Source organism: Trachypithecus francoisi, unplaced genomic scaffold (genome assembly GCF_009764315.1).
Source record: "Trachypithecus francoisi isolate TF-2019V2 unplaced genomic scaffold, Tfra_2.0 Lachesis_group12, whole genome shotgun sequence".
NCBI classification, from domain to species: Eukaryota; Metazoa; Chordata; class Mammalia; order Primates; family Cercopithecidae; genus Trachypithecus; species Trachypithecus francoisi.
This window is the reverse complement of record NW_022681457.1, coordinates 102,444,894-102,471,843: the sequence shown is the minus strand read 5'-3', so window position 1 is coordinate 102,471,843 and position 26,950 is coordinate 102,444,894. Positions and strand designations below refer to the sequence as shown.

General features: G+C 41.4%; 1 protein-coding gene across 2 annotated transcripts in view; it reads left to right on the top strand.

The window, feature by feature from the left end:
- The window catches only part of ZBTB40 (zinc finger and BTB domain containing 40), a 79,438-nt gene that overhangs the window by 12,586 nt on the left and 39,902 nt on the right, over positions 1–26,950 (top strand). The window contains exons 1-3 of one of the 2 annotated variants that reach the window (XM_033227909.1): positions 13,952–13,992; positions 14,299–14,354; positions 26,098–26,862. In XM_033227909.1, coding sequence (XP_033083800.1) covers positions 26,166–26,862 — 697 coding nt within the window. In that variant the 5' untranslated portion in view covers positions 13,952–13,992; positions 14,299–14,354; positions 26,098–26,165. Of the gene's footprint in view, positions 1–13,951; positions 13,993–14,298; positions 14,355–26,097; positions 26,863–26,950 lie in introns of those variants that run through there. The other variant, XM_033227911.1, reaches the window with a different exon arrangement.

Genomic DNA, 26,950 nt, shown 5'->3' with positions numbered 1-26,950 from the left:
CATGGGCCCTTTCCCCTAGAAAGTGTGTAGTTGGACAACATCACATGTGCAGTAATTTGAAGAGCTTCTGGACCCTTCTTCCCTATCCAGTCCATCGATTTGGGTTCAAACCCCACCTTAGACTTACGTAAATTCCTTTCAGGCAGAGATTATGTCTTATATCTGTGTTTGGTACATAGTAGGAGCTAAATAAATGTTTAATGAAGGAATGGTATGTTGGAAATGACACTAGCTTTAAAGCCAGCCCCACCTGTCTGGATTTTTATTCTTTAATTTCCTGTTATAAAATTTATACAGGTTTACTATAGAAAATTTTGTGACATAGACAAAGAAGAAAATAAGTCTTCCATAATGACAGTACCTAGGATAACCACTTTTAGCATTTTTCTGTATTTTCTATATTTTCAAATGCAAATGTGTATATGCATGCACACATATTTTTAAACCAAATTGGAATTATACATGTATTCAGTTGCATGCTGGTTGTTTTCTTTTTAGTATATTGAGAGCATTTTCCTGTGTCATTAAAAACCTTCAAGTGCCTTTTTTTCTCCCCCAAAAATATTTATATGTAATTTACATACCATGTAATTTACCATTTTAAAGTGTACAATTCAAATGTCTGTGTAACTGTTATGGGATCTTTAGGGTGTTGATTTTCTTCCTGGAAACCTCTATTGGCCGTTGGTACCTTCGCCCAACCTCTTGTCCTGCATCCAGGTATGCAGACAAGTGAAGGGTGAAGAAAACAAAGAGGAGCTTTATTTATTGTTAAAACAGCTCAGAGGAGACCTGCGATGGGTAGTTCCCCTCTGTAGGCAGGCAGGTCATCTGTTGAGTGTTCAGCTCTCAGTAGAAAGGAGGCCCTGGAGAGGGTAGCCCCTCCCTGCTTGCTGGTTGACTAGAGGAGGCCCTGGAGAGGGTAACTCCTCTCTGTGGGCTGGTCATTTGGTGGTCTCTGCAGGTCTCCGAAGTTCTCAGCAGAGAGGGTAGCTCCTCTCTGCAGCTGGTCATCCCATGTCTGCCCAGCTCTGGCTGAGTCTGGGGCTTTTATGGGCCTCAGAGGGGAGGAAGTGTGGTATGTGCCGATTGGCCCATGGGTGGCCATGGGCAGACCTGGGAAAAGCACCAGTTCCCACTCTGGTCACTGGGACTGGCAACCAGGTCCCCAGCCTTCAGGCCCCTCCCTGGCCTGAAGAAGCGACCTTACTGGGACCTGCCCTCTTCTACCTGGGACTCTGTCTGCCTACTGTTGTTCCTGGTGCTCGGGCTCTGCCTAACTTTGCTCCCAGATTGAGATTGGAGTGGGTGCTGATAGCAAGGAGAAGCCAAACAGTGGGGAGAGGCGCTTCTGAGCCTGTGAGGGTGGGGCCTTCCCAGACCCCCAGGAATGCAGGGATGCCTGAGTCTGCAGCCATGGTTTGGGGGGTTGCAGCTGCCCCATGGGGGTGGGGCTCCTGCCTGCTCCTGGTCCCCCGAGAGCACAAGGAGGCTCAGACCTGCAGCCACAACTTGGGCGGCGCTCTTGCCTGCTCCGTGGAGCGTGTAGCCCTAGCCAGGCCTCCTTGCTTCAGCTGGGATGATGGCAGGCTGAATGGATCGGCTGCCACCATCATAACCATCACCACTTCCCAATTCCAGGATGTTTTTTATCATTCTGAAACCCCCCTTGTACCTGTTAGTAGTCACTCCCCATTTATTCTTCCCCAAAGGGTCTGGTAACCACTAATCCATTTTCTGTCTCTATGGATTTGCTTATTCTGGACATTTCATATGAATGGAATCATATACAGCAATAGGTGGCCTTTTATGTCTGGCTAAACTGGCTTTTACTTAGCATAATGTTTTCAAGATTCATCCATGTTGTAGCACGTATCAGTACCTCCTTTTTATGGATGAATAATGTTCCATTGTTTATATATACAATATTTTGTCCATTCATAAGTTGATGGACATTTAGGTTGTTTGCATTTTTTGGCCGTTAGACTTAATGCTTCAGTGAACATGAATGTACACGTTTTTGAGTGGATCCATGTTTTCATTTCTCCCAGATGTATACTAAGAGTGGAACTGCTGGGTCATATGGTGTCTCTGTGCTTAGCTCTTTGAGAAACTGCCAGATTGTTTTCCACAGGGGCGGTACCGTCTTACGTTCCCACCAGCAATTCCGTGAGGGTTCCAGTTTCTCCATATCCTCAGCAACACTTGTATTTTCTGTTTTCTGTTTTATTTTATTATACCCATCCTAGTGTTACCTGAAGTGGTATCTCACTACAGTTTTGATCTGCATTTACTAATGACTGATGATGAACATCTGTTCATGTACTTATTGGCCATTTTGCCTGTCTTTGGAGAGATGTCTATTCAAATCCTTTGCCCGTTTTAAAATTGGCTTATTTGTCCTTTTATTGTTGAGTTGTAAGAGTTCTGGATACTAGATTCTGATATGCCATATGTATTCTGAATACTAGACCTTTATCATATATGTGATTTGAAAATATTTGTTCCCATTCTGTGCATTGTCTCTTTATTTTCATGATCATGTCCTTTGATAAACAGACGTTAAAAAATATGATGAAATTTGATTTATTTATTTATTGGGAGGATTACATGTTCTTTTAGTGTCATATAGAGAGCCCCATTTTATGGCTGCATAATATTCCATACTATGGCTGTATGCCATATTTACTTTAAAACCTCATATATTTAAGTTTGTCTCCAGGTTTTTGTTTTTTTTTTTAACCATTAATACTATTGCTGTGAATATAGTGTACATAAATATTTCATTGCATCTCTAATTAATTATTTCTGATAGATTCCTAGAAGTGATTCTTAAAGGCATAAACATTAAGATTTTTTCCCTGCTACTATCATAGATTTTTCATTCCTTTTTTATCTGGAATTATACAACTGGTATATAAAGTAACTCTGGTAAAACATTCAAACAGTGCAAGTAAAGTATACCTTTCCCCACCCTGCAAATTCTCATGTCTCTAAGGACATTTTTATAGCTTTAGGTGAGCAGATTACTCCCAGATTATTTACCAGCCTTGTTTCCTAAAAAGTTTTACCAGTTTATACTTCCATCAGCATTGTGTGGGTACCTAGCTCACTGCTCCCTCTCCTGTGTTATTAGTGTAAGTAGTTTTTTTTTTGTTTTTTTGAGACAGAGTCTTGCTCTGTTACCAGGCTGGAGTGCAGTGGCGTGATCTCTGCTCACTGCAATCTCTGCCTCCCTGGTTCAAGCAATTCTCCCACCTCAGTCTCCTGAGTAGCTGGGATCACAGGTGGGCACCACTACGCCTGGCTAATTTTTGTATTTTTAGTAGAGACGGGGTTTCACCATGTTGGCCAGGCTGGTCTTGAACTCCTGACCTCAAGTGATCCTCCCACCTCAGCCTCCCAAAGTGCTAGGATTACAGATGTGAGCCACTGTGTCAGGCCTGGTTCCCCCCCCCCCCCCACCCAATAATAGCAGACTGGGCACAGTAGCTTATGCCTGTAATCCCAGCACCTTGGGAGGTTCAAGCACACTTGAACCCAGGAGTTCGAGAGCAGCCTAGGCAACATAGGGAGACCCTGTCTACAAATCAAAAACTCAGTCAGGTGTAGTGGCCCATACCTGTAGTCCTAGCTACCTGGGAGGCTGATGCGGGACAATTGCTTCAGCCCAGGTGGTCAAGGCTGCAGTGAGCCAAGATCGCACCACTGTACTTCAGCCTGAGTGACAGGGCAAGACCCCACCTCAAAAAAAAAAAAAAGAAAGAAAGAAAGAAAAGAAGCTAATACTTATTGAGCATTTACTATTGATAGTCACTTTGCTAAAGCAATTCAGGTGCATTCTCTCATTTCATCTTCACACCAAAACTATTAAAGATGTTAAGGCTCACAATGATTAAAGTGATATGCCCAAGGTCACCGAGTAAGTGTTCAAGTTAATCTGCCAAATCCGAGTCCATGGTCTAAAACGCTATTTCGCAGTTGAATACTATCACTGAAAAACTTTTCTGATTCCATGTTTTAATTTGTGTTTCTTTAATTATTCACCAGGCTGAATTTTTTAATCAGTTTATTGACTTTTTAAGTCAGTTTATTGACTTTTAATTTTTTGTGAATTATCTGTATTTTTCTTTTTAAAATTTAAATGTTAAAGTTTTCTTTTCTTTTTTTTTTTTTTTGGAGACAGGGTGTCGCTCTGTTGCCTATGCTGGAGTGCAGTGACACAATCATGGCTCACTGCAGCTTTGAACTCCTGGGCTCAAGTGATCCTTCTCCCTCAGCCTCCCAACTAGCCTATAGGCATGTGCCACCATGCCTGGCTTTTTTTTTTTTTTTTTAATTTTTTGTAGAAATGGGGTCTCGCTCTGTTGCCTAAGCTGATCTTGAACTCCGGGGCTCAAGTAATCCTCCTGCCTTGGCCTCCCAAAATGTTGGGATTATAAGCATGGGCTGCCATGTTTGGCGTCTCCTGATTGATTTGTATAATCTTTCTTTTTTGGTTTGTTTGATAGGGACAGGGTCTTGCTCTGTCACTCAGGCTGGAATACAATGGCACGGTCATAGCTCATTATAGCCTTGACTGCCTAGGCTCAAGTAATCTTCCCACCTCAGCCACCTGAATAGCGAGGACTACAGGTGTGCTCCACCATGCTTGGCTAATTTTTTTTTTTTTTTTTTTGTTTTAGAGATGGAGTGTCACTGTGTTGCCCAGGCTCGGCTTGAATTCCTTGCCTCAAGGGATCCTCCTGCCTTGGCCTCCCAAAGTGCTGGGATTACATGTGTTGGACTACTGTGCCTGGTTATCACTTACATGCCATGAAGTTTCACTGGTTTATCATTTATCTTTTAATTTTGTTGATGGTGTTTTGTTTTAAAGCTTACATTTTTATATAGTCAAATCCTTTGGTCATTTGTGAATTTCTTGTTTCCTTTATGTGTAGAAAGCCTGCTCCAGTTAGTTATGTTTTCATTAATGTATTACTTCTTTTTTTTTTTTTTTTAAGAGACACAGTCTCACTATGTTGCCCAGGCTAGAGTGTGGTGTCTGTTCGCAGGTGTGATCAAAGAGCACTACAGCCTTGGCCTCCTGGCCTCAAGCCATTCTCTTGCACCAGCCTCCTAAGGAACTGGGACTACAGGTACATGCCATTGGACCCAGCTATATTATGTTAACAGTCACCTAAATGTTTTTGAGGTCAAGTCACAAATCCACCTGATAGTTCTTTGTGTGTGTGTGTGTGTGTGTGTGTGTGTGTGTGATGAAGTCTTACTCTGTCACCCAGGCTGGAGTGCAGTGGCAGTATCTTGGGTCACTGAAACCTCTGCCTCCTGGCTTCAGGCAATTCTCCTGCTTCGTGGGGATTACAGGCGCCCACCACCACGCCTGGCTAATTTTTGTAGTTTTAGTAGAGACAGGGTTTCAACATGTTGGCCAGGCTGGCTTTGAACTCCTGACCTTAAGTGATCCACCCACTTTGGCCTCCCAAAGTGCTGCTATTACAGGTGTGAGCCACTGAGCCCAGCCCCACCTTATAGTTCTAATGGCAGTGGATTCGGAAATTTGCAATCATATGTTTGCATATATTTTGGGCAGTTTTATGGCTTAAAGATAGTTATTTTCTTGCTGAAAGAGCTATCAGTGGTTGAATTTTAATCAACATTCAAAGAAAAAAGTGATAAACAGGCTGTGTAACCAGCCTAGTGCTTCAGCAGTATGTGAGATGCATGGAAGCCCTCCCAACTGAAGCCCTGTTATGTGTACTTAGGAGTTTGGTATCTTGGTTCAAATACTGGCTTAAAAGCTCATAAAACCTAGATCCTGGTTCTGGCTCTGCTGTTGCCTATTATAGATTTATGACTTGAGCAGGTCACTTGATTTTTATCAATTCTTTCATCTGTAAAATAATAGGACTGAATTACATAATCTCTAAGGATAATTCTAGTTGCATAATTCTGACTGTTATCCTTCTGATAAGGAATCATTTCATGTACGTTTGGTATTGATAAGTTTTTTAATAAAGTTTTAAGTGGATTGAAGGAAGGCAGAGTAGTAACAAGTGAATGAAGTGTGTGGGAGAAAGGAGCGGGTGAGGGAACAGAGAAAGGGAACGAGGAATGAGTCTGCCACAGCTAGTGTATGGCAGATGGTCCAGAAGGAAGCTAGAAGGGGGATACATCTGAAGTGAGTTGGGAGCTTCACTGGGCTTAGGCTTCTTAAAGGAGGAGTAGTTATGATCTGGTATAGATAGATGTCCCGAGTGTCAAAAGAAAAGCCTATGGTCAGGACCAGTAGAAGGTACTCTGAGAGAAAGAGACTGAAAAATTAGCACATGGTCATCACTGTTAGATACCTACCAAAGGTTATCTCAAAGACAAAGCAATGCGACTATATTAACAGAAACAGGAGCCACAGAAGAGTCTAGGAACCCTGTGGTGGATGAGACATCACAGAATGTCAGTTGGCAGTGCCCGTGCAGTGTAGTTGGCCCTCAGGCTCCACCTGCCGGGTTGTGGGGCCAGGCATTTACTTTAATGGTAAAGACAGAGGCACCAGGCTTCCACCAAATGTTGGTTGCATACAGCTAACCTCCTTTGCTGTCTTCTGTGATTCTGAAGAGACTTTCTGATGATATTTGACCTTGCCATTTGAATTTTTTCACAGATAACTGCAAAGAATAGGTATATTTCTCCTTGTGAATTAAATAATTGCCTTTCTGATTTGCGCTTCTTCTGTGTCTAGATAGTGTTATCCAACCTCCTCAAGTTCAGTTAACTGTAAGACTTTGACAGGATAAGGTTTCTGTATCGGCAAGGTTGACAACCAAACTAGACCTTTTGGTAAATTAAGTTGAAGCCATCTTGGAAAGTCTTTTGACTGCCAGCCAGCTGGCCTATTCCAATAGCACTCTTTCCCAGATAACGTATCACCATCCATCCTTTAGCAGAGACCAGCAGAAAAAACAAGGAGACTCAAATGTAGGCACTCCTGCCGGGCCACCCAGCAGTCCATCTCTGCCTGTGAGAGGGGCTGGGGAATGATGGCAGCGAGCCCAGAAATCCTGTCAGCCAGAGAGATGAAGGTAGTAGTTAAGAACACGGAGCCAGACACATCTGCATTTGGGCTCTGCTCAAACTTATTAGCTGTGTGGTCTTGTGGGTTATATAACCTTGCTGGACATTAGTTTCCTCATCTATAGAATAGGGATATAATGGTATCCGCCTCATTGGGATGTTAGGGGAATTAAATGAGAAAGTGTGTGTGGAAAGTGCTTAGCACAATGCCAGATATTATTACCATGATAGAGCAGTTGATGACCTTGCCAAAGGCATTCGAGAGCCTCAAGGATATGAAAAAGGACAGAGACCAGTAGATTGGGCAAAAAAAGATGTTTTAATCACTTCCTATTCACCCCATCCGAAGAGAGGGGGATTCCCACCGTAGGGTTATGGGGATGCTGAACACATGACACCTGACAGTGGACAGATGAGCTTGACAGCTGTAGTTACATAAACTCACAGCCTGGAAGCTGGGATACCACACGTCACCATAGGCTCACATGGGAGTTGCACTCGGGAGCAGAGTAAGCCACCGACGAGGGGCTGTGGGAAGCAGCCTTTCTAGTGTCAAGAGCGGATGGTGCCCCCTGCTTCTGGCCAGAGGATATGATTGGCTTGTTCGAATAATTCGAGGGGCTGGCTGGGAACTGTAACCCACTCACTTCTCAAGAATAAGCAAGAGCCATACCTGGTCCCTTTAGGAAGGAGGATTGTTCAGCCAGGGGACCTTATCCATGGAGCACAATGGGGAGGGGTACTTGTGGTAGGCCATTTGAGGCCCTCAAGATTGTACTAGATGTCAAGTAAGCATGTAACTGAGCTTTTTTTTTAGACAGGGTCTTGCTCTGTTGTTGCCGAGTCTGGAGTCTGGAGTGCACTGGTACAAACATGGCTCACTGAAGCCTTGACCTCCTGGGCTCAAGTGATTCTTCCACTTGAGCCTCCCAAGTAGCTGGGACTGTAGGTGCACGCCACCACACCTGGCTAATTTTTTGTGTTTCTTGTAGAGACAGGGGTCTTGTCATGTTGTCCAGGCTGGTCTTGAACTCATATTGAGCTTTAATTTTAGACTTTACACCACAAGAGAGAATACTAGCCTTGAAATGCTGTTGAATACAGCTTTCAGGAAATCTGGGTAGGAGGCTATGGCAGAGAAGTAGAGTTGTTTGATTCCGTGGGAGACGACAGATGGTATAGTGGCTAGAAAGGAACTGTCACAGTAGGTCATATATCGTGTCATGAGCCAAGATTTCTTCACTGTGTTCAGTTCAGCATATATTTATTGGCTGGCTGTACCACTCTAGGTCCTTCGAGGCTTAACTAGGTCTAGTTGACCACTTCCTAGATCAGGAGCAGTGTGTCCTGGCACAGGATCCTGTTAGGTCTAGTTACTTGGGCAGCAACTGGCCAAAGCCTGGGGCCCTAGAAGATAGGCTACTGGAATACATTCCAAAAGAGTTTGGGTTGGTACCAGGAGGCCACAGAGCTATTTGCCTAAGGCCTGGTTGTTCGAATCCTCCATGTCGTATAGATTTATTCCCAGAGCTACTTTGGACATTGTTTTTCTGTCTGGAGCCAAGGGCAGGTGCATAAGAGGAATTTGAGGGCGACTTGTGACTTTCTAGAGGTGAAGTGTTGCTTAAAACATAGTTGATAATAACTAGATGTGATTTGAGACTAGGCGTTGTTATATAGCACTTTGCTACTCAGAGATGGTCCCTTGGACCAACAACAGCTGGGTCTCCTGGAGCGTGTTAAAAACAAAGAGTCTGAGGCCCCTCTTAGAACTTCTGAATCAGAATCTTTTCATTAGCAAGATCCGCAAGTGATTCTTATGCACATTAAAGCGTGAGAAACTGTTCTAGTGGATAAAGGGCATGAGCTTTCGGGTCAGACTGACTGGATGAAAATTTCTGTTCCTCTACTGATTTGCTGTATGTCCTTGGGTGTGTTACTTAACTTCACTATCAGGGGCTTATTTGTAAATTGGGTTTAACTGTCTTGCCGGCTTGTTAGTATTAAAGGAGGTGTATGGAGAAAGAGCTTAGAAACATAGTAAGGCACTTAAATATCAGTAGCTGTTAGTGGTTATTTGAGAAATAATATCCTAGTATTATTTAGTAGAATATGAAAAGAGAGTGCAGGATATCATTAGGGCTGACCCAGCCATGAGGTGTGAATTGGAGATTGAGAAAAACATGGTCTCCTGAGCGGATGGGGCAGTGGATGTGTTTGGCTCACTGACCAGTTGCCTCAGGATGAGACTGTAACTGCTGTAACTGCTCGTTTTAAGTAACCAAGTGTTGATAGCTATACTCTTAATGGCTTATAAGCTCTTAGGAGGGAGAAATTATCTGCAAAAGTGGTAGCTAAGTCAGCATTCAGTGAGGCCTTTGCATTATAGAGGAAAGAACCGTGTCTTAGGAATTGAAACCTGAGTTCAAGTATGGATTTTGCCATTTGTTAGCTCTGTGGCCCTTAACAAGGCAGTTAACATCTCTGAGCCTTAGTCCTCATCTGTAAAATGAGGATAAGTGGGATTATGAGCTGTAAATCTCAGTATATAAGCAAGTGTTATTAGCATCATCCCTACTTGATATCTACAACAGAGCTCAGCCTCCCAAATCCACAAAGGTGAACTTTATGCCTGATTCACACCCTTTAGAATCTTCAGTGCTGGCATTCTTCAGAGCTGTTCTGGCTGCCTGGATTTCCCAATGACCAGAGTAGAATGTACCTCAGGAAGGCATACAGGCCATTTGAGTATCGCTGCAAATCTTGGGGAGTGGAACCGAAGCACACTAGCATTTGGGAAGGAGTCACGATGACAGTGAAAGCATTTGAAACAATGGTAATACATGTGAGAGATACTGTCATGAACCCAGGAGTGTAAAATACAGAAATCTGCATCTCGTACACCCCACATTGTTGCCTTTCAGGCCCTCAGTACAAGAGAACAGACCAAATGACAGCTGCTTTTGAACTTGAGAAATCTGGGCCTACTAAAAGCTACAGTCACCCTTTCCTAACCTTGCCAATCCTCCTTGTAGTCTCAGAAATAATTGCTAGGGGTTTTCTTTTAACTTAACTGATTCCTTAGATACCTTACATTTTAAGTCATCTTTTTGTGTGTAGCAAACCCCCCATTTCTTGTTTCTGAATGTGTGATCTTTGCTCTAATTATGTTGAGAGTGCCTGTTATTTCACCTGGCTCTGGTTGTTTGTGAGCTACTAAGTAGCCATAAGGTTAAAACAGACTAGGATCAGAGAGCATCTCAGCCTCTCAGGACCTTAGTTTCTTCCTTTAAAAAGGAGGGAGATTGGACTAAGGTCATTTGGTCATGCGACAAGAGTACGTGATAGATAAAGTAATGAACTTCTGTTCGGTGAAAGCAATAATAGGGCTCTCCAAGGTCCCTTTCAGCTTTTTGGTTCCAGCAGAGCCCAGGCCTCAAAATAGAAGTCAAGATTTTATTCAGAAGACAGGGATTACCAGTACCAACAATAAGAAAAAAAACCAGGTAAGCTTGCATCAAGCTGGAACACCCAAAAAGATGTCTCAGACCATGGGGTAGGTCTGCCCATAGGAGGGTACAGAATTGTTAGGGGAGACAGAATCGAAGACCTTGATCAAGAGTTAGAATGACTTTTCTCTCTTGGATATTGAAATACGGAAATCCAGGTAGAGATGGGTCTAGCTTTTGCTTCATGAACTTCCAATTGTTTATTGGGAGACAATATATATGGGAAGCCTGTCACTCCTTCCTAGTGCTAATGTCTTTCCCTTATTAGTCCATTCTGCCGGTCACTGGCAAAGCTCTGCTTTAATTGTGCTCTTCCTAGTTCAGTGTGCCTTTCTCAGAAAGCAGGCGTTTAAGTTCCTCTGCCATCGTCTGGGCTCAATGCTCCATACTTCCTCTTACATGGGTGTTTTTGGAGACCTACTTCTGGCCAGCCCAGTGTCCATAACAGCGATAGTAGTTACTTATCAGGTGCCTTTCCAAAGCCAGGTGCAGTGCCAGTTGCCTGCAAGCATATGTTATTTCCAGCATATGTGCCAAGTATGTCTCTTTAGGTCTGGGTTCGTGTTTCTTCCTTTGTCTGCAATTCTTTTTCTTTTCACCTTGTCTGTTGAAATTGAACCTTGAAATTACCAGCCTAGTCCTTCCCTTGCCACTCACTGGGATCAATCTGTTTTTTCTTCTCTCCTTTTCTTCTTTTCCCTCTTCTTGTCTCTTGCCGATTGAGCTAAGAGTTCTCTTTTCAGTCATTCCAGTGTTGGATTCAGTATTGGATTACCATCTCCCTGTGGACAAGGATCTTGTTTTACTTATGTTTCCTTTTGCTCCCACACAGCACCTAGCAAGGTACTGAGTAAATGGTGGGCAGTTGACCCACACATAGTTAATTATTTATGTATGTTACCACTGACTGGTATGAGGACATGTGCGTATTGCTGCCTGAAGACTTATGGGAAAATTAGTACAATAAATTGGAGAATATCAGGTCCATTCCCTGAGGCACAGAAGAGAGCCCCTTACCCTCTAGTAGTGGCAGCAAAGGCTTTTGTCTTGTTAGGAGATTTGCCAGCAATTGTGGATTACAGAACATCCACTTTATTGATTTAAGCAATGTATATTGAGACTGTAAATATTTAGTATTATTTTCCTCCCTATTCATTAAAGGGATTCCATGTTTTGTACAAACTGTGACTTAGTTCTCACTTGTACTTTTTCTGGTTTTTCTCCTGTGTGTGACTGTTGTTTCCTTATAACTTAGAGGATCCTCAAACTTTCTTTTGAGACAGAGTCTCACTCTGTCAGTCTGGAGTGCAATGGCATGATCTCAGCTCACTACAACCTCCGCCTCCCAGGTTCAAGTGATCCTCCCACCTCAGCCTCCCAAGGAGCTGGGACTGCAGTCACATGCCACTACACCTGGCTAGTTTTTTTGTGTTCTTTAGAGATGGAGTTTTGCTGTGTTGCCCAAGATGGTCTTAAACTCCTGGGCTCAAGTGATCTGCCCACCACAGCCTCCCAAAGTGCTGGGATTACAGGTGTGAGCCACCACACCTAGCCCTCAAACTTTTAAATCCTTTTTGGAAGTAGACAATAAAAATTTAAATGAATAAATATTCTTTGTGCTCCTTTTAGAAAGCTGGCCTAGTTTCTGCTTTGTGTTGAATTCCCCTTTGTGTTTTGGGTCATTATGTGACACTTGGTTCAGCCAATTAAGTTTCCTCTTTCTAAGTATCTTTATTCTATATCAGTATAGTCTTTTCTTGAGGCTTTAATATTGTTCCTTTGAGGAACATTCATCTTTCTGGTACTCTTCTGTTGCTTAAACGTTCTTCCCATGGGACCTTTGACAATTTTCTCGAGCCTAGCAATTGAGTAAGTACTTAATAACATAATTTAGGCTCCCTCTATATGTGAGTCTACAGGACTTCAAGATTCCAACATGCAGTGTTCCACTACTGCTTTCTTACCTCTGGAAAGCCTCCTTTCACCACATGACATCTAGTGCTATATTCTGTCTCTTCCATTTACTTCCTTGCGAAGAAAGTTAGACAGAAACAGTAAAATATGTATTAGAGACTTTTACATTTCAGTTGTGAGATGAGCAAAATATAGTTTAGCCTCTATAGTGTATTTCCATAGCCCCCAAATCACTAGTGTATCCCTCATAATTATATATATTTATTTAATAACAGAATTGTGTTCCTGAAAGTGGTATGTACAGATTCTATTTTAATTGTTTATTTACAGATAAATACTTCAGCTATCATGTCAGATGGCTAGTTTCAAAACTGTTGAATGAGGATGATTTCACAGCCTTTCTCAGTACTCAATAATAAGAGCTAACACATATAGTGCTTACTATATGCTAGGCACTGTTTTAAGTGTAAATACACCCACACACTAATAAACAACATAGAGCTGACTTTTAAGAAATACGGTCTTGGGAGGCCAAGGTGGGCAGATCATGAGGTCAAGAGATTGAGACCACCCTGGCCAACGTGGTAAAACCTCATCTCTACTAAAGATACAAAAAATTACCTGGACATTGTGGCACGCGCCTGTAATCCCAAATACTTGGGAGGCTGAGGCAAGAGGATCGCTTGAACCTGTGAAGCGGAGGTTGCAGTGAGCCAAGATCGCGCCACTGCGCTCCAGCCTGACAACAAAGCGAGACTCCGTCTAAAAAAAAAAAAAGAAAAAGAATTAATCAGAGGATCTCTGCCTTTTAACAAGAGACTTTAATATTTATTTATTGTGATGACTAATGTATTTGGACTTATTTCTACCATCTTAATTAGCTTGCTTTCTTTTCTTTTTTTTTCTTTTTGAAATGGAGTCTTGCTCTGTCGCCCAGGCTGGAGCGCAGTGGTGTGATCTTGGCTCACTGCAACCTCCACCTCCCAGGTTCAGGCGATTCTCCTGCCTCAGCCTCCCAAGTAGCTGGGACTACAGGTGCCTGCCACCACGCCCAACTAATTTTTATATTTTTAGTAGAGATGGGGTTTCACCATGTTGGCCAGGCTAGTCTCAAACTCCTGATCTCAAGTGATCCTCCCGCCTCGGCCTCCCAAAGTGCTTGGATTACAGGCATGAGCCACCATGCCCAGCCATCTTAATTTGTTTTCTGTTTACCGTACTTTTCTTGCCTTCTTTCTTCCCCTTTCCCACCTACTACTGGATTAATAACATTTTCTTTATTCTCTGTTATACCTCTTGTTTGTAAATATTCAGCTTCTATTCCCTTATATCCTTGTACATGAATGTACATCGTTTACTTAACAGAGGCTGAAGGTATTATTTTGTCGTCCTTGACTCTTAGAACACCCTAACTTTAGTCTCTCTCACTTTTTGTGTTGTTGATTTTTTAATTTCAGAGAGACAGTGGATTACAGTGTTTAACAGTACAGAACTCCGTGCCAGAATGCCCAATTTTTTTTTTTTTGAGACGGAGTCTGGCTCTGTCGCCCAGGCTGGAGTGCGGTGGCCGCATCTCAGCTCACTGCAAGCTCCGCCTCCCGGGTTTACGCCATTCTCCTGCCTCCGCCTCCCAAGTAGCTGGGACTACAGGCGCCCGCCTCGTCGCCCGGCTAGTTTTTTGTATTCTTTAGTAGAGACGGGGTTTCACCGTATTAGCCAGGGTGGTCTCGATCTCCTGACCTTGTGATCCGCCCGTCTCGGCCTCCCAAAGTGCTGGGATTACAGGCTTGAGCCACCGCGCCCGGCCAGAATGCCCAGTTTTGAACCCCACTCTGCCACATACTAGCTGTGTGGCCTTGGGTAAGTTATGTAACCTCTCTGTGCCATAATTTTCTTACCTATAAAATGGAGATGATGAGTACCCACTTCATACGGTTTTTGAAAGGATTAAATGAGCTAATACACACAAAGCATTTAGAACAGTGCCTGGCACATGGTAAGCACTCAATATATGGTAGCTACTATGATTGTAATTATTCTACTTTGTTTTTAATCTCCCCTTCCCATGCTCATTTTTAAATGTTGGTGCATTTTAGACATATTAACACCTTAAGTAATTTTTAAATTGAGATATAATTAACATACATTACAATAATCTTAAGTGTTCTATTTGAAGAGTTTTGACAAATATCTACTCTTATAACCATGACCCAAAATAAGATGTAGACTATTTCCATTCTCCCAGAAAGTTTCTTGGTGTCTCTTTACATTTAATTTTTTTCCTACTCACACCATGTCTAGAACTTACACTGTCTGATTTTTATCATGGTAGATTAGTTTTGCCTATATTTCTACTTTCTATAAATTGCATCATATAGTATGTACTCCTTTGTTTCTGGCTTCTTTGACATAACATATTTTTAAAAATTTATCCATGTTCTTGCATGTATAATAGTTCAGTCTTCATTTTAAGACATTGCTAGTCAGTTCTTCAAGTAGGTGCACCACTTTACACTTCCACCAGCAGTGTATGAGAGCTCTGGTCATTCAGCATTCTCACCAACATACGGTGTTACCAGTCTTTCTGATTTTAATTATTTTAGTGGAGATGATGTTTAATAATTCTTTTGCTTGTTGCTTACTATTTTTTTCTTAACATTTTTATCCCTTTTTTCTGATTCAGTTTCCTTCTTATAGTAATTCTTTCAGTGACAGTCTCTGAGTCTTTTATGTTTGTTTAAAAAGTTAGCCTGACTTGATAGTTTATCATATAGATACTTGGTTGATTGGCATTTTCCTTAATATTTGAAAACTGTTGCTCCATTTCCTCTTTACATCTATTATTATTAATGAGAAGTCTGTATCAGCCTCGTTGTCATTCTTTTGTAAGTAATGTGTTTTCTCTTGGTTTGCTTAAATTTCTTTTTCTGTGTTGATATTTTGAAGCTTTTATTCTTAAAACTCATTTTTTAATTCTAGAAAATTCCTAGCCATGTCTTCAAATTGCTTCTCCCACATGTTCTCCAGTGTCTCCAGCTGGAACACCTATTAGATGCATGTTTGGCTCTCATTTATCTTCTATGTCCCTTAACCTCTTTTTCATATTTTCTTTTTAACTACTACCTTCTAAGCAGTTTTCTCAGACTTTTCTTCCTAATCATACATTTTTTCTTTCTTCTTATTCTTTTTTTTTTTTTGAGATAGAGTCTTACTCTGATGCCCAGGCTGGAGTGCAGTGGTGCGGTTTCGGCTCACTGCAAGCTCTGCCTCCCGGATTCATGCGGTTCTCCTGCCTCAGCCTCCCGAGTAGCTGGGACTACAGGCGCCCGCCACCACGCCCGGCCAATTTTTTTTTTTTTTTTTTGAGACATAGTCTCACTCTGTCACCAAGACTGGAGTACAGTGGCGCCATCTCAGCTCACTGCAAGCTCCACCTCCCAGGTTCACGCCATTCTCCTGCCTCAGCCTCCTGAGTAGCTGGGACTACAGGCGCCCGTCACCACGCCCGGCTAATTTTTTGTATTTTTAGTAGAGACAGGGTTTCACCGTGTTAGCCAGGATGGTCTCGATTTCCTGACCTCGTGATCCGCCCGCCTCAGCCTCCCAAAGTGCTGGGATTACAGGCGTGAGCCACTGCTCCCGGCCCAATTTTTTGTATTTTTAGTAGAGGCGGGGTTTCACCGTGTTAGCCAGGATGGTCTCGATCTTCTGACCTCGTGATCTGCCCACTGTGGCCTCCCAGAGTGCTGGGATTACAGACGTGAGCCACTGTGCCTGGCTTAATCACACATTTTTTCTTTAGCTCTGTCTAATCTATTAATCCACTGATGGATTTCAGTGACTTAATTTTGAGGTCCTATAAGTTCTTTTCTTTTTTTCTGAGATGGAGTCTCACTCTGTCGCTGCCAAGGCTGGAGTACAGTAGCACCATTTTGACTCACTGCAACTGCCATCTCCTGGGTTCAAGCAATTCTCCTGCCTCAGCCTCCTGAGTAGCTGGGATTACAGGCCCCTACCACCACACCGGCTAGTTTTTATATTTTTAGTAGAGACGGGGTTTCACCATGTTGGCTAGGCTGGTCTCGAACTCCTGAGCTCAGGTGATCTACCTGCCTTGGCCTCCCAAAGTGCTGGGATTACCCAGCCAGGAATTTCTTATATGTTCTAGATATCAATTCCTTGTTGCCTTTAAACTTTGCAAATATCTGCCATTTCTGTCATTTGTCCATCTGTCTCTAGTATCCTTTGACAGAAACCTTTAATACCTATAGAGTCAAATTTATTCTCTTTTTTAAGCTTTTGGGGAATTGTTTCAGAAGTCTTTGCCTTACCTGTTTCAAAAGTCCCCTCTGACATTTTCTACTGTTAGCTTTTATAGATTTACTTTTCACGTCCAGGTCTTCCTCATGTGGTTTGTAATTGTGAGCTTCTTTTCTGTGTGTGTGTGTTTTGTTTTGTTTTTTTCGAGACGGAGTCTCGCTCTGTCACTCAGGCTGGAGTGCAGTGGTGCGATCTCAGCTCACTGACCTCTGCCTCCCGGGTTCACGCCATTCTCCTGCCTCAGTCTCCTGAGTAGCTGGGGACTATGGGCGCCTGCCACTACGCCCAGCTAATTTTTTTGTTTTTTGTTTTTTTAGTAGAGACAGGGTTTCATCATGCTAGCCAGGATGGTCTCGATCTCCTGACCTCGTGATCCGCCCGCCTCGGCCTCCCAAAGTGTTAGGGTTACAGGTGTGAGCCACCGCGCCTGGCCCTTTTCTGTGTTTTTCTTTTGCTCTATGTGAGTCCCTTTGTTTTTTTCTGCTGCCTACTAGAGACCAGTTTTTATGTTAATTTCCTGACTTGAGATTCCTGTATGATACAGAGTATAAATGTGGATGCTATACCTCTGTGTGGCATAGATGTACATTTTACCTTTTCTCCTGCTGAAGGCCTAGATAATAAACAACTCTTACTGTTGTTTCCTTGAGCCAGTGAGCAGATTTTTCAGACCGCATATCAAGGAAGGATCGAAGTTTGAGGCTCTGGGCTTTATTCAAGGGTCTCAGTGCTAACTCCCCACCTTCTACCTGCCTGAAGCTACATTTGCAGTCTTCATGTGAGCGTTAATGCTTCCTCCTCCCAGCTTAGGGCCTGTACAGGAGTTTGAAACCCCTGTGGGCCACCATCGTCTCAATTCCCACTTACTGTTCTAGCTTTGATTTTGATATTTCTTTCATTTCAGGTACCTAGGGATTTCTTTTCTTTAATTTTTTTCAAGCCTATGTATTTTTAAAGCATTTTTGTGTTTTATCCAGCATTTCTGTGTGTTTGTAGGGGGAGAAAAAGATCCATTTACTTCAGGTCAGTGTGCCGTTTTGCCAAAAGTCTGTTTTTTAATTACTATTGCATTAATCTCAGTACATTTTCAATTTTCGACATTGCCAACTTGGATTCATTATGTAGCCATTGACCACCCTTGAATGTTTTAGGCCTTAATGGTTCCCGTTTTCATTTTATTGCTCAAGCTTATAACCATCTTTTTAGTATCTATATATTGGTAAGCCAGATAATTAGGTTCAGTTGGCTTTTTAACCTTGCCTAGTTGCTCATTCTGCTGAAGTTTTTCTTTTTCTCTTCTTATTAAGTTGTTCACAAAAACATTAAATAGCTCTGACCACAGAAAGCTCGAAATATCTCCCTCTCCATCTTGGGCGTATCTTCTTCTTGTTTAATCTGATGTGGGTACCCTCCCCAGAAACTTAAAAGCAACCTTTAAGTTTGAGTCTACCGAAAATATAATCCCAGTCACTTGTTTCTTACTAATAAGAATGTTTAAAAATCTAATGTATGTCCAGGTTGGTCTTTTGGTTTACTATAATCCATAAGACTTACGTCTTGTTTTACAAAAAAAAAAATCACATTACATTGGTATAATTTGTTGCTTAGAAAAACCTCATCAGTGCCTGTTTATGGTCTTTTGTTATTTGCAAATTGAATTCTTGTTCAGATTTTTCTTAAATATTAAATTAATTTAAAATTTAAAAAAATGTTTTCCTAGTTTTAAATCTTATGGAATTTTCCCCCCTCTTTCCATAAAACACCAAGAGATAAAAATTCCAGTTCCCCTACTTGAGCTGCTACTTTTAAAGGAAGGCGCTTACCTCCTAGGACTGTTTCTTCATTTGTTTAAAAATATATGTGCATTTTTATAATACAGATTAAAACAGACTGTATTCAAAAAGTAGGGGTAGACATCTTAAAGATTTTGTTTGAGGAAGCTGAAAAAAAATCATATGAATTCATGAATGCCCAACAATATTAGGTACATGGTGTAGAAGGGGCTGGGGTAGTTAGAACTGAAACATTGATACTTATTTTGGCAAATCTTTAATTAATAAACTATTTTTTAGAGCAGTTTGAGGTACATGCAGAATTAAGCAGAAATTACAGAGGGTTTGCAGATCTCTTCCCACTCCCATTCCCCACACATGCACAACCTTTCCCACCATCCATGTCTCACACCATAGTGGTACATTTCTTGTAACTGATGAACCTGCATTGACACATCATTCTTACCCTGAGTCCATAGTTTACATTAGGGTTCACTGTTGGTGTTGTGCATTATGTGGGTTTTGACAAATGTATAATGACCTATATTTGCCATTGTAGATTCATGAAGAATAATTTCACTGCCCTAAAAATCCTCTGTGCTTTGCTTATTCGTCCCTCCCTCTCTTCTGACCCCTGGCAATCACTGGTCTTTTTTACTATCTATCTATTTACCTTTTCTAGAACGTCATATATTTAGAATTATAAAGTATGTAGCATTTTCAGATTGACTTCTTTCACTTAGAAATATGCATTTAAGTTTCCTCCCTGTCTTTTCATGGCTTTATATCTCATATCTTTTTAGCACTGAATAACAGTCCATTGTCTGGATGTACCACAGTTTATTCATTATATCTACTTCTTGGTTGCTTCCAAATTTTGGCAATTATGAATAAAGCTGCTTTATAAGCATCATGTGCAGGCTTTTGTGTAGCCACAAGTCTTCCACCCCTTTGGGTAATTACCAAGGAATGTGATTACTGGATCATGTGGCAAGAGTATGTTTAGTTTTGTAAGAAACTGCTAATCTGTAGAATGTCTGTACTATTTTGCATTCCCACCAGCATTGAATGAAAGTTCCTGTTTCTCTACATCTTCGTCAGCATTTGGTATTGCTAGTGTTTTGGATTTTGGTCATTCTGATAGGTGTGTGATGGTATCTTGTTGTTTTAATTTGCAATTCTCTAAAGACATACCATGTACAACATCTTTTCATATGCTTATTTGTCATCTGCATATCTTCTTTGATGAGGTATCTGTTCAAGTCTTTTGCTATTTTTTAATTGGGTTGTTTGTTTTCTTATTGTTGAGTTTTGAGAGTTCTTTATCTGATGTGTCTTTTGCAAATATTTTCTCCCAGTCTGTGGCTTGTCTTTTCATTTTCTTGACATTGTCTTTCATGGAGCAAAATTTATTTCTGTCATGGATTGTGCCTTCGGTGTTGTGTCTAAAAAGACTGTCATAACCAAAGTCAACTAAGTTTTCTCCTGTGTTAACTTCTAGGAATTATAGTTTTGTATTTTACATCTAGGTCTCTGATGTATTTTAAGTTAATTTTTGTGAAGGGTGTAAGATCTATGTCTAGATTCATTTTTTTTTATGTGAATGTCCAATTGATTCCAGCATCACTTGTTGAAAAGATATTCTTTGCTTCATTTTAGTGCCTTTGCTCCTTTGTCAAAGATGAATTGACTGTATTTGTGTGGGGTCTGTTTCTGGGCTTTCTGTTCTGTTTCACTAATCTACTTGTCTGTTCTTTCACGAATACCACATTGTCTTGATTATTGTAGCTTTAAAATAGTAAATATTGAAGTCAGTGTCAGTCCTCCAACTTCAGTCTTCTCCTTCAATATTGAGTTAGCTATTTTGGTCATGGGGAAGATCTGAGTCTCTGAAAATATTGAATATTTCGATCTAACAACATGGGATAGCTCTCCATTTTTTAAGTTCTTTGATATCTTTCATCAGAGTTTTGTTGTTTTCTTCTTATAGATCTTGTACATATTTTGTTAGATTTATACCTAAGTATTTGCCTTTTTAGGGTGCTAGTGTAAATGGTAAAATTTTTAATTTCAAATTCTACCTTACTGCTGGTATATAGGAAAACAGTTAACTTTTGTATATTAACTTTATGTCTTACAACTTTGCTATAATCTCTTGTTAGTTCCAGGAAGTTTTTTGTCATCTCTCTAATTTTCTGTAAAGACAATCATGTAGTCTGCAAACAAAGACAGTTTTAACTTCCTTCCCAATCGGTATACCTTTTATTTCCTTTTCTTGTCCTGTTGCATTAGCTAGGACTTCCAATACAGTGTTTAGGATCAGTGATGAACTGGGATATCCCAGCCTTGTTTATAATCCCAGTGGGAAGACTTTGAGTTTCTCACCATTATCAATGATGTCAACTGTAGGTTTTTTGTAGATGTTCTTTATCAAGTTGAGGAAGTTCCACTCTGTTTCTGGTTTGTTAGAGTTTTTATCATGAATGGGCATTGGATTTCTGCCAGATGCTTTTTCTGCATCTTTCTGTTGACATATTCATATGATTTTTCTTCTTTAGCCTGTTGATGGGATGAATTACATTAATTGATTTTGAATGTTGAACCAGCTTTGCATACCTGTGAGAAATCCCATTTGGCCATGATGTATAATTCTCTTTAGGCATTGTTAGAGTCAAGTTGCTAATATTTTGTTGAGGATTTTTGCGTCTGTCTTCACAAGAGATACTGGTCTGTGGTTTTCTTTTCTTGTAATATCTCTGTGTGGTTTTGGTAGAAGGTTAATGTTGGCCTCAAAGAATGAGTTGGGAAGTATACCCTCTGCTTCTGTCTTCTGGAAGAGTTTGTAGAGAATTGGTATAATTTCTTTCTTAAATATTGGGTGGAACTCATTAGTGAACACATCTGGGCCTGTTGCTTCCACTTTGGGGAGGTTATTATTGATTCACCTTCTTTAATAGATATAGGCCTGTTCAGATAGTCTATTGCTATGTGTGTGAGTTTTGACAGATTGCATCGTTCAAGGAATTGAATCATTTTATTTAGTTTATATTTGTGGACATTCATAAATTACCTTATATTTTTAATGTATATATACATTGATACTGATATTAATATACAGTGATACTGATATTAATACGTTGTATTGTCTATTTTGTTTTTCTTTGTTACCATGGCCACCTTTGATTTTCTGACATTTGAAAACTATATGCCTAGGCTTAATGTCCTCTGAGTTTCCTGGATCTGTGATGTGGTGTCTGCCATTAATTTGGGGAAATTCTAGGTCATTATTGCATCAAATATTGCTGCTTTTCTCTCTTCCCCTTCTGGTGTCCCCATTTGGCATTAGTTATTTCTTTTCTAGTCTTCCCACTGTTAGATATTCTGTTCTGTTTTTTTCTTCTTTTTTTACTTTGCTTTTTAGTTTTGGATTGTTACATCTTCAAGCTAAGAGATTCTTTCCTCAGTCGTGTTCAGTCTACTAATGAGCTCATCAAAGGCAGTCTTCATTTCTGTTATGGTGTTTTTTGTCTCTAGCGTTTCTTTTTGATTATTTCTTAGAATTTCCATTTCTCTGTTACATTATCCATCTATTCTTACATGTTTTGTACTTTTTCCATTAAAGCCCCTGGATATGTAATCATAGTCTTAAAAAAAAAAAAAACCTGTTGTGCTAATTCAGACATTCTTGCTATATCTGAGTAGTTTTGAAGTTTGTTCTGTCTCCAAACTGTTTTTTGGTTTTGTTTGTTTGTTTGCCTTTTAGTATGCCTTGTAATTTTTTGTCGAAAGGTGAACATGATGTATTGCATAAAAGGAACCACTATAGCTAGGCCTTTATTGATGTGGTAGTAGGGTGTAGGGGAGGAGAAGCTTTCTGTAGTCCTGGGATTCTCACTCTTTTGGTGAGCTTGTGCCCCTGGGCTGTGAACTTCCCAAGTACTCTCAGGCTTTTTTGCTCCTTAGATGGTACAGGATGGCTGGAGGGAGCTGGAATTTGATATCTGTTTTTCTCCAGGTAGGTTAGACTCTGAGAAAACTGTAGCCAGTCAGGCTCTTGTAAAATGCTTTTCTTGAAGGCAGGCCTTGTTAAAAACAGAGTGCTCTGGCAGATTTCAAAATGGCTCCTTTTCCCTCTTCCGCTGCTGGAAGCAAGAGGGAATTTTTCTTCAGTATTCATTGTGAGGACTTGTTAGAGCTCTAGGAGGTAAAGCTCACAGAAGTGTTGGGGGCCCCCTATGACTGAGTCGCCCCCAGAATTTTTAACTCTCAGAGTTGTGCACACTGAGCTTCCAGCGATTCATCGATTGCAGTTCAGGTTTTCTTAAACTGGCACTTGTTCCTACAGAGGCTTTTGTTCATATGTTGTTTTTGTTTTGTTTTGTGTTTTGAGACGGAGTCTTCCTCTTTTGCCCAGGCTGGAGTGCAGTAGCGTGATCTGGGCTCACTGCAGCTTCTGCCTTCTAGGTTCAAGTGATTCTCCTGCCTCAGCCTTCTGAGTAGCTGGGATTCCAGGTGCCCGCCACCATGCCTAGCTAATTTGTATATTTTTTTAGTAGAGACGAGGTTTTGCCATGTTGGCCAGGCTGGTCTCGAACTCCTGACCTCACGTGATCCACCAGCCACAGCCTCCCAAAGTGTTGGGATTATAAGCATGAGCTGCTGCGCCTGGCTTGTGTTTTTTGTTCATTAAGTTGTGATTCTCTGTGTCTACCTGTCTCTAATTTTAGGGACAATGATTTGCCCTGTGACCTTTCTTTGATTAATTAAAGAAGGTTATTGGTTTTTCAGTTTGTTCAGCTTTGTTTGCTTTTAAGACACGGTGACTTCTAAGCTCCTGACATGCCAGAATGGAAACTGGAACTCTGAAATATTTTTATTTATGTTTTTATCTGTCAATTTCAGTGTCAGTAAATGTAGAAATGGTGGGGTGGAAAGAGAATCATCCATAATCCTCTAACAAAAGCAATTGCTGGTTTTTTGACATATGTCTTTCTGCCCTTTTCTTAGTGTACTTGTTTCTTTATACAAGTGAGATTATATAATTTCCTCAAAGATCCACAAAGATAAGATCCTCAAACTCAAAACTGAACTAGATGTCTCTCCCCCTAAACTGTCTGTTCTTGTATTATCAGGATCATCTTATCATCCACCCACTCACCAAGCCAGGAACCTGGGAATTGTTTCTCGCCATCCTTCACATCATTCAGCCCCTAAGTCATGACAGCTATACTTTCGCAATGTGTTTTGGCTCTCTCCTATTACCAGTTCTCCTGCTTGAAGCCCTCATTGATTTTCTCCTGATCTTCTGCAATAATAGAGCCCGTCTCCAGCATTATCCCCCTCAAATTCTGTACACATGTTACTTAAGTGGTATATTTAAAATGCATATCTGACCACATGACTTTGCTCTTTAAAGCCCTTCAAACTCCTCAATGGCTGCTCATTGCTTTTAGGATAAAATCCAAGCTCATAATCATGGTCTATATATCCCTCTGTGGCCAACACCCCTGCCTGCCTCTCCAGATTCATCTCTTAACACTCCTATTCCCTGCTTTATGTTCCAGTAATAATCTCAGCTCCTAATCCTCCTGCCTCCCACCATGGGATGTTTTCTTATCTGCGTGCCTCATGCAGGCATCCCTGCCAGGATTGCCTTTTCCTCCCATTCTTTTTACCTCATCTGTGTGTCTGTATCTTTTAAGACACAGGTCAGCTGTTATTCCCTCAAAGCTTTACTCTAACTCCTGGACTCCCCTATCCCCCAAACTGTGTTTCTGTGTACAAATCCATCATTATGTTTCCTTTTAGTTATTTATTCATTCTACCAACTTATCAGCAGTATTTGTGTTAAGCAGAATTTTAAGCATTGGGATACAGCAGATGATAAAATTAAGTTCCTACCCTAATGGAGCTTATATTCTAGTGAAGGACGATAGATAATAACAAATAAAAATATAGTATGTCAGTAGGCGATAAGTGCTATGATGAAAAACAAAGCAGACGAAGGAGCGGGATGTTCTGAGGTTGGAGGGGAGGTTGCTTGTTGAAAAAACATGGTCAGGGAAGGCCTTATTGCTAACATGGCCTCTGAGCAAAGGGTTGGTAGAAATAAGCCAGCCAGCCACGCACAGATATGCTAAGCATGCTTGGCCCTGAGGCAGACAACGTAGAGCATGCTTAGTATATTCCCAGGTCAGCAAGGAAGGCGGAGTTCTCAGAGCAGAACCGGTGAGGGGGAGAGTGAGTGGTAGAAGATGAGGTTAGGAGCCGATGACAGCTAGATCATGATTAAAGGCTTGCTAGGCCATTGTAAGAACTTTGACTTTTACTCCAAGACTGGAAGCCATTTAAGGCTTTTTGTGCAAAGAAGCAGCAAGATCTGGCTGTGTGTTAAGTAGGTTGCTCTGCCTACTGGGTCAAAGATAGGATGAGATAGGGATAGCAGTAGGGGAGGATGGAGGCATGGAGGCTAATTAGGAGGTTGCTGCAGTAATCTAGGTAAGAGATGATGGCAGCTTGGACTGACTAGAGAGGAGCCAGTGAAGGAAATTAGCGGTTGGAGTTTGGATATGTTTTGAAGATAGAGCCAACAGGATTTATAAAGGATTGGATATAGCATATGAGAAAAAGCAAAAGTCAAGGATGACTTGGTTTTAGTCTGAAGAACGAGAAGGACAGAATTGCTGTAAGGTGGGAAAGTGGCAGGAGAGTTTTGGATATGTTACATTTCAGAAACCAGGTTCCAATTGGAGATGTTGAGTAGGTGGTTGGAAGTCTACATCAGGAGTTCAGAGGAACAGTCTGAGCCAGAGACATAAATCTGAAAGCTGTCAGCATTTAGATGACATTTCAAAGCTATGGAATCAGAAGAGAGGGAAGGTAAGGGGTGGGATGACTGGGTCCTTGAGCACTCCAAACTTTAAAGGCTGCAGTGACACAGAGGACCCAACCAAGGAGTCTGGGAAGGCATGGCTAGTGAGTGAGAAGGAGAACCAAGTGAAAAATGTGTTTTCAGAGGAAGAGAATGATGACCTCTTGTCCATCGTTAGGGCTAGACTGAATAAGCCAAGGACATTGTATTATAAGTCTCCATCTACATATTTATCTCCTCTAGGTGGCTGAGAGCTCTTTGGGAGCAGGAATGGTAGTGTAGTTAGAGCTTTGAAGTCAGTGAGATGGCTATTTTTCCTTAGGGTGATTCTCTGGGTCCTTCAAAGCTCCAATCTCATCTGTAAAATGGGGAGGAAATAGTATCTTTTCCACTGAGTCGTTGTGAGAATCAAATGAGATAGTCCATACAAAGCATTATGCGCAGTTTCTTTCATATGTTTAAACACATAATGATCATTATTGATTTAGTATACCTGGCATACTGTCCCTCCCTATTAAGCAACATTTGTTGAATGAATGAGTGAAATGCCTTTCTGTTCATTTAGCATTTCATTCAAGGCCTTTCTTTCCCTATGGTTTTTTGAAGTTTTAACCTGGTATTTTGTGGGTATTTTCTCTAGAGCCTGTCCCCCCAAAGCCGACTCTAGGAGAGGAGAGGAAGAGGAGTTCTTGGGGCAGAGTTGATGCAATGGAGCTCCCCAACTACAGCCGGCAGCTGCTGCAGCAGCTCTACACTCTGTGCAAGGAGCAGCAGTTCTGTGATTGCACCATCTCCATTGGTACCATTTACTTCAGGGCTCACAAGCTTGTCCTGGCTGCTGCCAGCCTCCTGTTCAAAACCCTGCTGGATAACACAGATACCATCTCCATCGATGCATCTGTGGTGAGCCCCGAGGAGTTTGCGCTCTTGTTGGAAATGATGTACACGGGCAAACTACCTGTGGGCAAGCACAACTTCTCCAAAATCATCTCCTTAGCAGACAGTCTACAGATGTTTGATGTGGCTGTTAGCTGCAAAAATCTTCTGACCAGCCTTGTAAACTGCTCTGTTCAGGGTCAGGTGGTAAGGGATGTCTCTACGCCATCCTCAGAGACATCCAGGAAGGAACCAGAGAAGCCTCAAGTAGAAATCCTTTCATCCGAAGGTGCTGGAGAGCCTCACTCTTCCCCAGAGCTTTCTGCCACTCCAGGGGGCCCTGTGAAAGCGGAGACTGAGGAAGCAGTCCTTGCAGTTTCACAAGAGATGAGTGTGAATTCTCCCACGGCCCAGGAGAGCCAGAGGAGTGCAGAAACCCCAGTGGAGACTCCTAACACAGCTGAAGATTGTTCCCCCTCCCTTGTTGTGCAAACCTTTAGTGAGGCAAAGGAGACAAGCACAGAACCAGGTAACAGTCATTGTCTTATAATCTATCCTTCTGTTTTTAATGATCTTTATCAGTTTTAATGTTTCATTAATAAATTTATCAAAGACCA